This window comes from Phocoena phocoena, chromosome 18, assembly GCF_963924675.1.
Source record: "Phocoena phocoena chromosome 18, mPhoPho1.1, whole genome shotgun sequence".
Taxonomy (NCBI): Eukaryota; Metazoa; Chordata; class Mammalia; order Artiodactyla; family Phocoenidae; genus Phocoena; species Phocoena phocoena.
The window spans coordinates 7,062,613-7,077,942 of NC_089236.1; the positions used below are offsets into that span (position 1 = coordinate 7,062,613).

General features: G+C 38.2%; 1 protein-coding gene across 1 annotated transcript in view; it reads right to left on the reverse strand.

Moving 5' to 3' along the window:
• Positions 1-2,249: 2,249 nt before the first annotated feature.
• KATNAL1 (katanin catalytic subunit A1 like 1) overlaps positions 2,250-15,330 on the reverse strand; it is a 62,353-nt gene continuing 49,272 nt past the window's right edge. Inside the window, exons 9-10 of the mRNA XM_065896040.1 lie at positions 3,922-4,048; positions 2,250-2,530 (exon numbers count right to left, since the gene is read on the reverse strand). Of these exons, the coding sequence (XP_065752112.1) occupies positions 2,332-2,530; positions 3,922-4,048 (326 nt within the window). The 3' untranslated portion in view covers positions 2,250-2,331. The remainder of the gene's footprint in view (positions 2,531-3,921; positions 4,049-15,330) is intronic.

Genomic DNA, 15,330 nt, shown 5'->3' on the forward strand with positions numbered 1-15,330 from the left:
ACTCACAGGTTGCTGTGCCTTCCATTTATAAACTGAAATTGTTTCATTAGTGGGAGCCAGAAGCTACACGGTGTAATTACAGGAAGTGCCCAGTCGGTACTGCACTGCCTGGTCCAACTCTGTGGCCACAGAGCGCCCACCCAAGGGACAGGCACACAGTAGGCAACCAACATGAGCCTACTAAGATGGAGGACTATCTGATCAGATATCCGCGAGACAGAAGTGTAGAAAATTTAGTCCCGACATCACTGTGTTGAAGAACCCCAAACACTCAGGTTTTCAGAGGAATTAAAGGAACCAAATCTTTCTAATTTGATAATACAACAGAAAAAATAAAATAAAACACAAAAATGCTCTCATTCTGGGTAAGGCAACACAGTCTTGCAATAAAGACAATGCACATACCGTGTGCAGGAAAGGTTGGACAGAACGTCCTAGGGATCTCCTCAGGATCCTTTAAGGAGTTAATACATACAAAGCATTCACCATCCACTGACAGAGCAAAATGAGAAACAAGGGAAATAAATAACACACCGGACTGACTTAACACAGTAAAGATAAGCTCCTAGGAGGCTTGAGTCTCCAAATACTGCTCAACTGATAGTTTTTAAAAAATCAAAATTACCACATTATTACACATGAAGAATTCAGAAAAAAATTGAAATGTAAGCCAAGACAAATAACATGAAATCCAGAAAAATGGTCTGACTAAACTATGCAAACAAGTTTTGGCAATCAAAACACTAAGGTTTCAATGACTGCCCCTAGGACTTCGGGAAAAAAATAACTTACTGGATGGCAATAGTCTGCAAGATTATCTTAGTGGGATTATTTATTTCTTTATTTTAAAAGTTCATGAATAAAATGAAAGTTCTCTCATTTCAACTTTTAAGATGAACTAAATCAATTAAAATAAAATCATGATATCTCATGATTTTAACTCTTATAAATCTATGCCTCAGAGGAAAGGGGGGTAATCTAAAGCATTAGATGAATGCTGTGGTATATGGTTCTAAGTAGGGGGAAGAAATCTCTTAAGGAAGCTGCTAAGAGTTTAACTGTCAAAAAAGCTATATGTTATTTCTGGTTTTAAACTAGTAGTTGCTGTCCAAAATTGAAAATTCAGGATATCATCAAATACAAATATTTTAAAGCTTGACTATTAAAGCAGAGGTTGCCCAATCAAAACAGGATAAATGTAATTTTTTAAAATTAACACTAGGCTACTCTACTTGTGACTAGATACGTGGCCTCTCCTTTTCTGGCCTCCTTCTACAGTCTAATTCCTGCTGAAAAAAATGGGCATGTCATATTTCTAACCTAATCTTAGCGTGCGTACAAGCACTCAACCTAGACAAGGAATGATTCTTAAACGTTCGTTGTTCATTATGCACGATGTTATTTTGTTAATAAACAAGCTGTCTCGAAAGCCATAAAGATTTTGCTTTGTTTGTTTTGCATTAGCCACAAGAGAGTGGACTTGTTTAGAATACCAAAGCATTTATTTAGAATATGAAAGGTAAATTCAGCAAAAAACAATGTTTGAGCTGAGAAAAATCAAGAGTTTATCTGTTGAACATATTGAAAGAAAAGTGAAAACAAACTCAGAAGTCTAGAGTGAAAAAGAGCATCTTATGCAAATATGATGTCCTTTCCACCCTTCCAAGGTAAAATACTGCCAGCAAAACAAATACTGAAGACCGGAGAAGCCACTTGGCAAAAGGATTCAAAAACCACAAAGCATGAGGCTATTCCCCCATAAAGCTCAATAAGTGATTAAGTAGCTAGTAGAGGGAATGGTGAGGGAAGGGAAGGGAAAATTCAAACTATATAATAGACTCTAACAGTAGTAGGTGAATTCTAAAGATTTAACTAGCAGATTCATTATTTAATCCAAAACCATAATTCTTAACAACAAATAATAGATCTGACACAAACTCAGTTTTGATGTTAAAAGCCAACAGATATAGGTCCCTCATGTTCAGAGCAAAGAACAGAAAAAAACTAAAACACAATGAACACTAGTGAGAAAAAGAGCTCCTTCTACATTTTCTGTAAACAAGTTTCTACGATAGCACACTGGTTGCTTTCTTCAGCCCCCAATACTCTGGTTAGGGTGTGCAACTATAATGCATGGATATGCGGATATCAGGCTCTCTATGTAAGCTTTTCTTACTTCTCAAGTATATGTATGTTCTTTTGTGTTTTAAATTTTTTCTTTAAGAGAAAATCTCTCCAATGTAAAGTCCCAAACCTGTTTTTTAAAAAATTGCTGGAATTTCTTCACATTTTATAAACAAAAATACCAGAAATGAAAGAGCTGACAGAAATTCAAGCAGATCCAAATTCAACCATCCACTTTTCATATTTCTCCAAGTCTGCAGCAGAGACAGACTTAGCAATTTTCTTAAGAGCCAATTCAAAGTCTCCTTTGGTAACAGGCATCTGAAGTTCCTCTTTAGAAAGTGCACGGATCTCTTCTGGACTTAGGCCATTGATTCGTCGTCTCATTGCCATTAAAGAGGCATCCCTAAAAATATACCAAAATCAGTGAATACTTTTTGTTGCAAATGTTTTAAACATATTCAATTGTGATAATGTTGAGGGAAAACATTCAAAAGATCATTTTATATGTTTTTACCATGCTGCTCAGAAGTTTCCACTTCAGAGACATCCTGAGGGCTCAGGAAAGGTTAAAACAAGATGCAAAGGACTTAAACATAAAAAGTACTGCAATGAATCCTGAAAGTCTAGGTTGGGCTCAGATGGTACTGAATTTTCTTTTCCCCACTTGCTCCTCAAAGACAGCCCAGAAGTCTAGGAAACTGAAGGAGAATTATGAAATACTGAATTGCATACTTGGAAATAAAACATACGGCTAATGTTAACATAACTCAAATCTTATACCAGTTTGTCTACAACCTAATTAGAGGAGGTAAAGCCAGGAACCTCTCTCTCTCTGGAGCATGAATATATCTAAATACAGTGGATGTGGAATTCCCTACACGGAATATTTGTGGGCAAGTGAAGAGAGAAAATCTGGCTTCTCTGGATCCTATTTTCAGCTCATTCTGATCACTTGTAAATCATTACGCAGGTTAGGAAGAAGTGTACAACTAGTGCTCACGAAAAAGCTATTAGGCAGCCAAGCCAACCAAAACTTCAAATTTTTATACATTTTTCTATGGTAACAGTAGAAGCTATTGTGGGCTTACTGAGTGCCACTGAACGTACACGCGAATAGGACAAATACTCGTAGAAAAAATGAGTAACACAGATGTCATGGTTTTAAGGAAAGGCTACTGATGTCAATTTAAGTATTGTTAGGGAAGTTAAGTACTAAAAACAAATCGTCTTCACTGAGTGATGTGAATTGTCTAAAAGTTATGATGTCACTAAACTGAAAGGGAAATATATATATATATATATATATATACAAAATTGATCACCTTTGTTCATCTGCGTGTAGTAAAATAATGCCAACCAAAACAAAATGATATTATTTTATGTTGATGCAGCTAGTCTCCAATTTAGGGCTAAATTAACCTTAGGTTGTCAAAGCCATTTATGACCAAGTTGGGCAAAACAATTTCTTAAAAATCAAAGGCTCCAAAAGGTGAACTACAGTTGACCCTTGAACAACACGGGGGTTAGGGGTGCAGACCCTCGGCACAGTTGAAAATCCGGGAATAACTTACAGTCAGCCCTCTGAACGAGCGATTCCTCCTTATCCACAATTCCAGATTCAACCAACCGCAGATCCTGTAGTACTACAGGATATATTTAGTGAAAAAAATCCACACAGTTCACACCTTCATCGTTCAAGGGTCAACTGCACACTGACTTTAAGACAAGTCCTCCTGATAACCCCATAACTAACGTCTAACGTCACGGATCATTAACAACAACAACAAAAAATACCTGCAAACATTAGTTATATCAGCACCAGAATAGCCCTCAATCTTCTCTGCTATATCTTCCAGTTGAATATCAGGATCCAATTCAACCTCACGAAGATTGATTTTCAGAAGCTCAGTTCTTCCTTTTGCTGTTAGAAGATTTTTTTTGTTGTTATTATTAGATGTTTTACTTTACAAATCATTTTGATAAGAAATCACCTATTTAACATTCAGGAAAAGAAAGAGTCTAATGCAAAGAAAAGTCAACAACTGTGAGTCCACTAATATTACGAATTCACTGCATGACTAGTGGAATCATTTAACTTCCTGTGTGCCTTGGCTGTAATAACTAATAACTGAAACAAAACTCAGAGCTTTCCTAATAGATTGTGAAGATATTTGCTATGAGAACAAAGGGTCTGAGATCCTTTATGAAAAATAAAAACATTAGTATTCAAGTACCAGAACTGCTTTTGTAAAAAAAGTATTTAGCCTAGCTTTATGAAACTGGACTGCATGGAGTGCAACTCCTATGAGTTACTTTGCTCACCTTTTAGTATGACCTAGGAAAAGATTTCCAGAACTCTAACCAGTATTTTTTAAAAACCCAGTTTTCTTTTCCTAGCAATCAGCAATTGGCATTATATTAACACTTATTAATATATTTTTTACTTGGAGAGCCGGCCCACAGACATTTGCTGTTCCAATATGATTGAAGTGTGTATCGAGTAAGCTGAAACAAACAGAATTTTTTAATAACCAATCTTGCTTGCTGTTTCACCATCAGTTTTTGTGACAAATCTGCTTAATATAGCACATGAAGATCATGCAGAATTAGCTTGGATCCGGCTCTCTACGATTTCCTGATATACAAAACGAAATTTAATTTTCCCAATTTTTATCTTGAAAAATTTTAAATCTTCAGGTAAAAAAAAAAATAGTGAACGCTCATTTACCTTTTCTCTAGATTCACCAATTGTCAACATTTTGCCATTATCACTCTCTTGCCCTCTCCTCTCATCCCCACTCTCATTTATGAACTGAGAGCTAGCTATAGGCAACACAACACTTTACCTTGAATTCTTCAGCATGTATTTCCTAAGAACAAAGGCATCCATACAACCATCACACTTAACAGGAAATTTAACATTGGTGCATTAGTATCACCTAATACACAGTCCAGATTAAAATGTCCGCATTTGTCCCAGGCCTTTATTACTTTCTTAAAAACCATTACACGTTACATTAAAGTTATTGTCTCTCTTTAGTCTTCTTCAAACAGTTCCCCAGTGTTACTTTGTTTTGTCTTTCATGACATTGACAATTCCCCCCCAAATGATCTTACAGAGTTAAGGCATTCCAATGAAGACCCCAACAGGTCTGTTTGTGGAACCTGACAGGCAGATATGAAAATGTTAATGGAAGGAACCAAGAATAACCAAGACACTCTGGAAGAACAATAGCAAGGCAGGAGGAACTGGTCTACTACAAAGCAATAGGATTCAAATCTGTCTAACACTCTTGCAGAGAGAGACAAGCAGATCCGTGACACAGAATGGAGAGCCTAGGAGCAGAGCAGAGCAGAGCATACACTATGGACACCTGATTTGTGACACAGGTGGTTCGGGGCAGTAGGAGAAAGGAGGGTCTTTTCGATAAACGATGCCAGAACTGACTACTCACAGAGAAAAAATGGGACTGGGTCATCCTCACCATGCATAAAAATCAGTGCCGGATATATTACTGAGCTAAACATAAGATGCAAAATTATAAGCATTTTAGAAGATAAAACAGGAATCTATCTTAATGACCTCACGGTAAATATTCTTAAGATACATTAAAAAATCGACTACATGGAAAAAGACGGATAAACTGACCCCATTAAAATTAGGAACGCCTATTCATCAAGACTGTAAAACAGTGAAAACACACAATCTACAGAGTTTGAGAAAATATTTACACCAGATTTAACAAAAAACTTATATCTAGAATATGTAAGGACTTCCTACAAATCAATAAGAAAATGTCAGACCACCTAATAGAAAAATGGACAAAAAACTTGAACAAATATATCACAAAATCAAAATGGCCAATCAATAAAGGAAAAGATGTTCAAATTCTTTAATAATATAGGAAATACAAATTAAACCGCAATAAGCACTGCACACCAAAAGACTGGTACGCATTTAAAAGTCTGACAATACCAAGTGATGGAAAATTGTGAAACAATGGGAACTCTCATACATTGCTGGGAGGAGTGGAAACTGAAGCAACCACTCTGGAAGACGGCCTGGATTTATCCACTGATGTTTCAGCTATGCAACATGACCTAGCAATTCACTCCTAGGATGGAATGCTCCATCCTGGCCTAAAGAGACGTAGGCACTTGCACCATTAGACATGTAGAAGAATGCTCATAGCAGTAGAATAGCCTGAAACTGGAAATAATCATAACGCCCATCCAAAAATATGATAATCACATAATGGATGTTATGGGCTGAACTGTGTCCCCTGCTAAATTCTTATGTTGAAGCTCTAACCTCTGATACCTCAGAATGTGACTGTATTTGGAGACAGGACCTTTAAAAAAGGTAAAATGAGTCAGATGGGTGGGCCCTAATCCAATATGACTTAATCCAATATGACTTAATCCAATATGTATCTTTACAAGAAGACTAGGACACAGAGACACACAACAGGAGGAAAGACCACATGAGGACATAAAAGAAAATGGCCACCTACAAGCTAAGGAAAGAGGCCCTAGAAGGAAACCAATCCTGCCAACACCTTCATCTTGGACCTGTAGCTTACAGAACTGTAATAAAATAAGTTTCCCTTGTTTAAGTCACCCAGTCTGTGGGTGTACTGTGTTATGGCAGCCCTAGCAAACTAATACAATGCAACAGCACACCGCCACAAACACGAGCTGCCTCTACGCGTCACAATATGGATGAATCTTAAAAACACACTGAGCAAAACATGCAAGCTACAAATGAACACAATTAATGTGATTCATTTATGTAAAGTTTAAAAGGAGGCAAAACTGTGTGTGGGGATACATTACTAGGTGATAAAATTGTAAGGAAAAACAATAAATTATTTCCCTAGAAGCAGTGACAGTGATTACCAGCAGGAACTGGAAGGGAGTTGTGCCGGGAAGGAACATACTACGGAGCACGGAGGCTGACACTGCTCCACTTCCTGTCCCAGCAGGTGCTTCGACGGTTGTTTGCTTTGCCAATTATTGGATAAATTGGACATTTTAACAGATTTTTTTGTATCTGAGTTATATTTCACACACACACACACACACACACACACACACACACACACACACGCTTGAAGTAAGGTGGAGCAAAGCAACGCAAAGAGCAGCCAGGGTGAAAAGAGAAGCAGCAAGCAGGCAGGATCTGCGTGTGACTAGAAAATCGTGACCTCCAGAATCCCTTCACCTCGGGAGCTCCTATCCTTGACCATCTTCTGCCACACGCACCCCCCTGCAGTGAGCATGGGTACCCACAGGTGGTGCGGGCCCAGGAAGTCCTCCGCTCAGGTGGTCAGCCAGAGGGGCGTGGGAAGAAAGACGGGGAAGGGAGGGAGCTCACAGGGCCACTGCTGCACGAGGCGCTCGTGCTCTGGATGCCGCAGGGGAAGCTCCAAGTTCAGCCCAAGAGCTCCACACACAGCAGGTGGATGTTAGTGAACGAACAACACTTTGCTCTTTCAGTTCCCATGTTAGAACACCACCGTATTTGCAAATCCAAACGTTTTACCGTGGCCTGCCCGAAGAACTTAAAGCATCAAGTTTAATATAACGCATTCGCCCCCATAAGCAAAGTTCTTTTTTTTTTTTTTTTTTTGCAGTACGTGGGCCTCTCACTGTCGTGGCCTCTCCCGTTGCGGAGCACAGGCTCTGGACGTGCAGGCTCAGTGGCCATGGCTCACGGGCCCAGCTGCTCCACGGCACGCGGGATCCCCCCAGACCGGGGCACGAACTCGTGTCCCCTGCATCGGCAGGCGGACTCCCAACCACTGCGCCACCAGGGAAGCCCGAAGCAAAGTTCTTGACAGTCGACTTAAATGAACTTTGGAGCATAAAGCTGCTCATAAGTGAGGGCTGGTGGGACTGAAGCTTAGTAGGAAGCATCCTCCTCTTCCCTAGTAACTATGATTTGGGAAAGATAACTTTTAATACTGGTTGTATCAATGATTTGTCAGAAGATTCTAAGCAGGATTTATCATCTCTATAAAACTGAATTAATGATATGTAATAAGCTTGTGAAAGGATTTAACGAGGGGTTAATGTGTTAACAACAGTATAAAGAACGGCCAATGCTACATAAGCAAGTTAATACACATTTGAAATTTAAATAAACACTGCTAGATGGATCACACAACTTCTTCTTGAGTACTGGAGGCAGTCCAGCATGACAGATAAGGAGTGTGTGCTGTGGGGCCAGAATGGCCGGGGCTCACATCCCTGCTCTGCCGCACCGGGCAAGATACCTAACTGCTCGGGGCCTCAGTTTCTCATAAGTAAAGATAAGAACAGAATCTACCTCACAAGCCTGATGTGAGGGTTAAATGAGCTAATACACGTAAAGCCCAGTCCACAGGCAGCGCTCAGTAAATGGCGGTCGCCCCATCACGCACACCACCTTCAGTCAATCAACAAACAGGATTAGCGGGAGACGGAGAAAAGCCAGATCCCTTCTATTAAGGACCACCTGGGGGTTAGATAGCACAGAGGAAACACCCAGGGGAGTGAAGTCCACACAGGGAGAGAGACCACGGCAAAGAAGATTTCACAGAATTGGGATGCTTTCGTGTCGACTTTGAAAAATCAATAAAATTTAAATACAAAGGAAGAGGGAGAACAATCTGGGAAATGAGAGCACCATAAATTATGACATGGAAGCAGGAAGAAGCACGAATGAAAAAAAAAGGTAAGTAGAAAAGTACAACACAGTATTAAGAAATGCAAATAGACACAAATAGGATAGATAAGGTATGAACTTACAGTTTAAAAAAAAAGTACTCTGACCCTGATGGGATAGGAAATAAGAATCACTCAGAGTCTAAGAGACTCTGTGGTGCCTTGGTGGTTTAGGGAGGTTGGCCTAAAAGCCAAACAACTAAGTGAAGGGGGCTGGAGAAAGGAGTTCATTAGGCTGAGCAGTGGTTGCGGCCATAATTCAGATGCATAAAGTAAGAAGAGACTTGGTATAAGGCCAAGCTCCACCTGTGCCTGTTACCTGACTTCTTCCATCTGTCGACTACCGCAGATTGTATTTACCAACATGGTGCAAGAAGCCTCTCCTCCCACACACGCTTCTGCAATGTGGCCTTCCACTCCTCCACCCAGAGGTAGTCTGATTCCCCTCCTCTTGAAAATGGGGGAGCTTGTAAATGCTTCAACCCAGAGTACAGCAGAGGTGACATTACGTGACCCCCAAGGCTAGGTCATAAGAAGCAATGCACCTTCCACCTTTTCCAGTGGAACAATCACACCTGGGGCCCTGACCTACCACGTATGAAATGTGACAAGCTGAGGCCACCATGCCTGAGGAAGCCCAGGCCACATGGAATAACCCCAAGTAACACAGAGGTGCTCCAGAAAGACAGCCCCACCTGAGGCCCCAGGCCTCAGCCACCAGGCACGTGCGTGAAGACACTCCAGATGATGCCAGGCTCCAGATGTGGAGTCACCCTCAGCTGCTGATCTTCCAGTTGTGACCCAGACATCATGGAACAGACACAAACCATCCCTGTGGTGCCCTATCCGAATTCCTGATCCCAGAATCTGTGAGCAAAAGAAGACTGTTTGGAATGGTATGTTAAACAGCAAGAGTAACTGATACACTGACTTTTCTTGCCATCAAGTTCTAATTGCCTCGCAATCTTAAAGAAATCTGCATATTTCTTTATGTAAATTACATAACTTACAATATGCCTTTTTGGGTGGCTTTCCTTGTTTTATCTATTTTCATTCTTATACTTCTTGCCTTTTCCAACTAAAAATTGCTTTTCGTGGTTGCTTTTGTTCATAAAATGTCCTTCAATTTTTTTACTTTAATATAATCTACTTTTCTTTCCATTAATTTTACCCTAGATTTCCAAATCATTCTTTCAGTTCTCTCATCTTTCCAAATTTTCTTTATAGTTCTGTCTCTTCCAGACCCTTTTATCCCACCAGATGCTCCGGCCACAACAGCTGGCCATTCACTTTCAAGCAACCATGCCTTTGTTCCTGTTCTTCTCTATGGAAATTCAGCGAAGACGCAACTGCCTCCATGAAGTCTCCCCTAAGCACCTCAGTCAGAATTTACTGTTCTACGTTTCCACCCCAAAAGTACTACGGGCAACTCCAGTATCACATGCTCCCTTGCTTCCCTGCTGTTAGGGTAGGTGTATGCCCCCTTCCAACCACACTGTGAGTTCTCTAAGGACAAGGATTGTACACTTTATATTCCCACAGTACCTAATAAATGTCTTTCAGATAGCAAAGAGCTAAATAAACACCTGTGAAATTAATTAACACAGATAAAAGAAGAAGTTAGGGTGGAGTTCTAATTATGATTATTTGTTCGGGAGCCCTTTAGGAGAAAGCAATTTCTCAAGTTCTGTGGTCATGAGGTACACACATTCAGACTAGTAACGAGCAAAGAGAAGCACCTAAAAGTCATTACCTATAATGACTATTACCTTTACCATTACCTATAACATAACCTTTTCATAAAGGAAAACAAGTTTAGAAAAAATCCCAATAGTCAGCCAGGTCTATGTTCTTCTCCAATGTTTCGAAGAGAGCTGAATTCCTATCTTTGTACCATAAAGTATATCTTTCTCCTCAACCCAAGCTTTCCTCAGCGGTTTATAAAATTCCTATCGTCAATTATTTTTCTAACTATATTTTTTCTGTCTGCTATAGTGAATTAAAGTTCAAAGTACAAAAGCTCAGATGATGTCAATTCAAGTAGTAAAGCTTTATTTTCCCCATCAGTATTAATTAAAGTTCAAAGTACAAAAGCTCAGATGATGTCAATTCAAGTAGTAAAGCTTTTATTTTCCCCATCAGTATTAACTTTGTATTTATAATCATTGTGCACAATAGCAAAGTTAAAAGATTTCATATAAATATACTAGGTGTCGGGCTTCCCTGGTGGCGCAGTGGTTGAGAGTCCGCCTGCCATTGCAGGGGACACGGGTTCGTGCCCCGGTCCGGGAGGATCCCACATGCCGCGGAGCGGCTGGGCCCGTGAGCCATGGCCGCTGAGCCTGCGCGTCCGGAGCCTGTGCTCCGCAACGGGAGAGGCCACAACAGTGAGAGGCCCGCGTATCGCAAAAAAAAAAATAATAATGAATAAATAAATAAATATACTAGGTGTCATACACATATTTTGTTTAGAAAGCAAGGAAGAAGAGAAAAAAGGGGGAAAGAGAAAGGGAAGAAATTTATTAAATCGGGAGTGATAATAAACCACTCAAATTTCAAATCTTCATGTGACTAATAGAAGAGCAAGCCAGACACTAAGGAGCTGCTTCTGGGAGGAGTAATATTTCAGGACAGTTTGAATCACTTCCATTATTGCTTTAAATAAGTTTATTATTCTATAAGCTCAATTAGTAAGTTAAGCATTATTTTAAGAAAGTATTTTCTGTTTAAGTAATGATATTATTAGAATTAATAGAATATGTAGTAGCAGTCAGGAAAGACAATCTGTGGACTAGAAATCTACCAATTATTTATATACACCCTTGAGATCTAGTTGCAAAAGTGAATAAGGAATATTACAATAATTAAGCTTCAAAAGTCATAGGGGAGGCTATGACTTCTGGCCATCATTAAAAAAAAAATGGTATCAGACTTATCCTTCTATGGAAAACAACTATTAAAATATAACAGGCAACTGTTTTCATGCATTAGTCAACAGAGAGTAAAGAACTGCAAAGTGACTTTTTAAGTTCTGCCCATAATTTGAGTGCCTGCCAGAACAAATCTCAACACCGTTTAAAAGAAAACAACATAATCCAGACTCTCTAAAATGCAGAGCATACAATAAAAATTACTGAATGTGTGAAGAAACAGAAAAATGTGACCCATACATGAAAAATTTTTAAATAGCAAATAGAAACAGATGTTCCACATGTTAGAATTAGCTGACAAAAACTATAAAGTAGTATATCAATTACCTATTTCAGAACAGCATATTATACTAAAACTTAGTGGCTTAAAACAACAAGTTATTACCCTCACGGTTTCTGTGCATCAGGAGTTTGGGAGCAGTCTAGCTAGAAAATTCTAGTTTAGGGTCTGTGATGGTTAATTTTATGTGTCAACATGGCTGGGCCACAGTGCCCAGATATCTGTTCAAACATTATTCTAGATGTTTCTGTGAGGGTGTTTTTGGATGAAATTAATATTTAAGTTGCTGGAGACTGTGCTCCATAATGTGGGTGGGCCTCAATCTATCAGCTGAAGGCCTGAACAGAACAAAAGAGGTCCCCAGAGCAAGAGGGATTTCTGTCAGCAGATGGCCTTCAGATAAAAAGGTTTAATCCTTTTTATGATCTAGCCTTGGATGTCATATGGCATCACTTCTGCCATATTCTTTTCCTTAGAAGCAAATCACTAAGTCCAATCCATTTTCAAGAGGAGGGGAATTAAGCTCCACCTTTTGGAGAGAAACATCTCAAAGAATTAAAGGAAAATATATACAAAATCAATGATCAGATGAGGAATCCCAGCAAAGCAATGGAAACTATTAAAAAAAACCCAACAAAACAGAAATGCTAGATTTGCAAAATGTCAATACATGTGAAATGAAAAATTCACTGGACAGGATTTGGACAGGATTAAAAGCAGATTGGCGATGGCAGAAGAAAACAGTGTCGGTGAACATGAAGACAAGTGAACAGAAACTACCAACCTGAGGAATAGAAAGAAAAAAGATTGAAAAAAAATTTAACAGAGTCCCAGTGATCTGTGCAGCAATATCAGAAAGTCCAACACACATGCAGGATAAATAAAAGGAAAACCCCACAGAGGTACATCATAGTCAAACTGCTGAAAAACAATGATAAATAGAATATCCAAAAAGTCAGCTGTAGAGGACAAACACTCAAGAAAATACCAGCTTGTTTTCTATAGTTAAACATATACTCACAGGTATTTATCCAAGAGAAATGAAAACATATGTCTACACAAAGAACTGAACATGAATGTTTATAGCAACTTTACTTATAACAGTCCCAAACTAGAAATTATCTAAATATCCATCAATAAGAGAATAGATAAATAATCTGTGGTACGGTCATATAACAGAATACTACTCACCAATAAAAAACAATAACATGCTGAGTGAAAAAAAAAAAAAAGCCAGTCACAAAATAATACATACTGTATGATCCTATTTATGTGAAATTCAAAATAATCTATAGTGACAAAAATCAGATCAGTGGTTGCCTGAGGTGGGAAGTGTTTTGGGGAGAGAAGAATGGACTGCAAAGGGGCACAAGAAATCCTTTCAGGATGAAAGATATGCTCTGCATCTTGATTGTGGCGTGTTTCATGGCTGTATGCAATTGTCAAACTCATCAAATTTTATGTGGATAAAGCTTAGTATATATAAATTATTCCTCAATAAAGCTGAATTTAAAAAAATAACTAGAGGAAAAATGATATATTACATACAATGATAGGAGTGGCAGCTGACCTCACATGAAAAAAACAATGGAGGCCAGAAGATTATAGAATGATATCTTTATAAGCACTGAGAGAAAACAAAACAAAACAAAAAACAAACAAAAAGCCCTCTTTCAACCCAGAATTATTTACCAGTCAAAAACAGCCTTCAGAAATAAGAGTGAAATAAAGACATTTCAGAAAACAAAAACTGAATTTGATGCTAGCAGACCTTAACTATTAAATGAAGTTCTTTAGACAAATGAGAGACGGACCCAGCTGGAAACTTGAACCTTAAAAAGGAAAGCAGAGCAGTGGATGCTAAATATGTAGGTAAACAGAAAAGACTACTATTTGTGCTCCTCTTAATTTAAGTTTGAACTGACAATTTAAGCCCATTATATGTTTGGATTTACAATGTATGCAGATGTAAAATACATGACAAAATAGCGCAAAGGCTGGGGGAGGCAAATGGGTCTTACATTTTACATGAAGTGGTACAATATTAGCTCTACAGTGACTGTAATAAGTTACAGATGCATATTGTAAATCCCTAGAGTAACTGCTAAAAAATACACAGTTAAGTATAGCTAAAAGCCAATAAGTAAATTAAAATGGATACTAAAAAAGAGTCAACTATTAAGAGAAATTAAGAAAGGAGGTACAGAGTAAAGAACAAACAAAAGGGACAAATAGCAAAATGGCAGACTTAAACATAACCATGTCAATAATTACATTATATTTCAATGGACAAAATATTGCAATTAAAAAGCAAAGATAAACTATACAAATAGTAAGACCCAATTATATGCTGTCTACAAGAACTGCACTGCAAATACAAACACGTACAAGGTGAAAATTAAAGGAAGGAAGCAGATATATCATGCAAACAGTAGCAAAACAAAGATGGTGAGGCTATATTAATATCAAAGTAAACATCAAGTCAAAGGATTTAATCAGAGATGAAGAGATGTTTCATAAAGGTAGAAGAATCAAGAAGATATAATAATGATAACTGTTTATGTACCTAATGACAGGACTTCAAACTGCATGAAGCAAAAATTTACAGAATTAAAGTGAAAAATAAACCAATTCACAATCATACTTAAAAAGTTTAACCACCCACTCTCAATAATTGATAGAAAAAACCAGAGCGAAAAATCATTAAGGATCTAGAAGATTTAAACAATACTATCACAACGACTTGATCTAACTGACATTTATGGAACATTGTCTCAACAAGTACAGAATAAATATTCTATTCAACTGCCGCTGAAACAGTCAGCAAGACACGCTATGTGCTGAATCATAAAATCTCAACAAAATTCAAAAACTGACACCTTACAGAGTAGTTCTCAATTATAGTGGAATTAAGTTAGAAATCAACAACAACAAGACATCTAGAAAATCCTCAAATATTTGGATACTAAACCACATACTTTTTTTTTTTCTTCAGCCTTGCCTCATGGCTTGTGGGATCTTAGCTCCCCAACCAGGGATTGAACCCGGGCCCTCAGCAGTGAGAGGACAGAATCCTAACCACTGGACCGCCACGGAATTCCCTAAACCACATACTTCTAAATAACTCAAGAGTCAAAGAAAAAAAGAAAAAGGAAAAATTTTTAATATTTCTAATTGAATAGTAAAGAAAATATAACAAAATTTGTGGGATGAAGCCAAAGCAGTGCTTTAAGAGAAATACAACCTTAAATGTTTATATTAAAAGAAAAAGAACAAAGGTTTAAA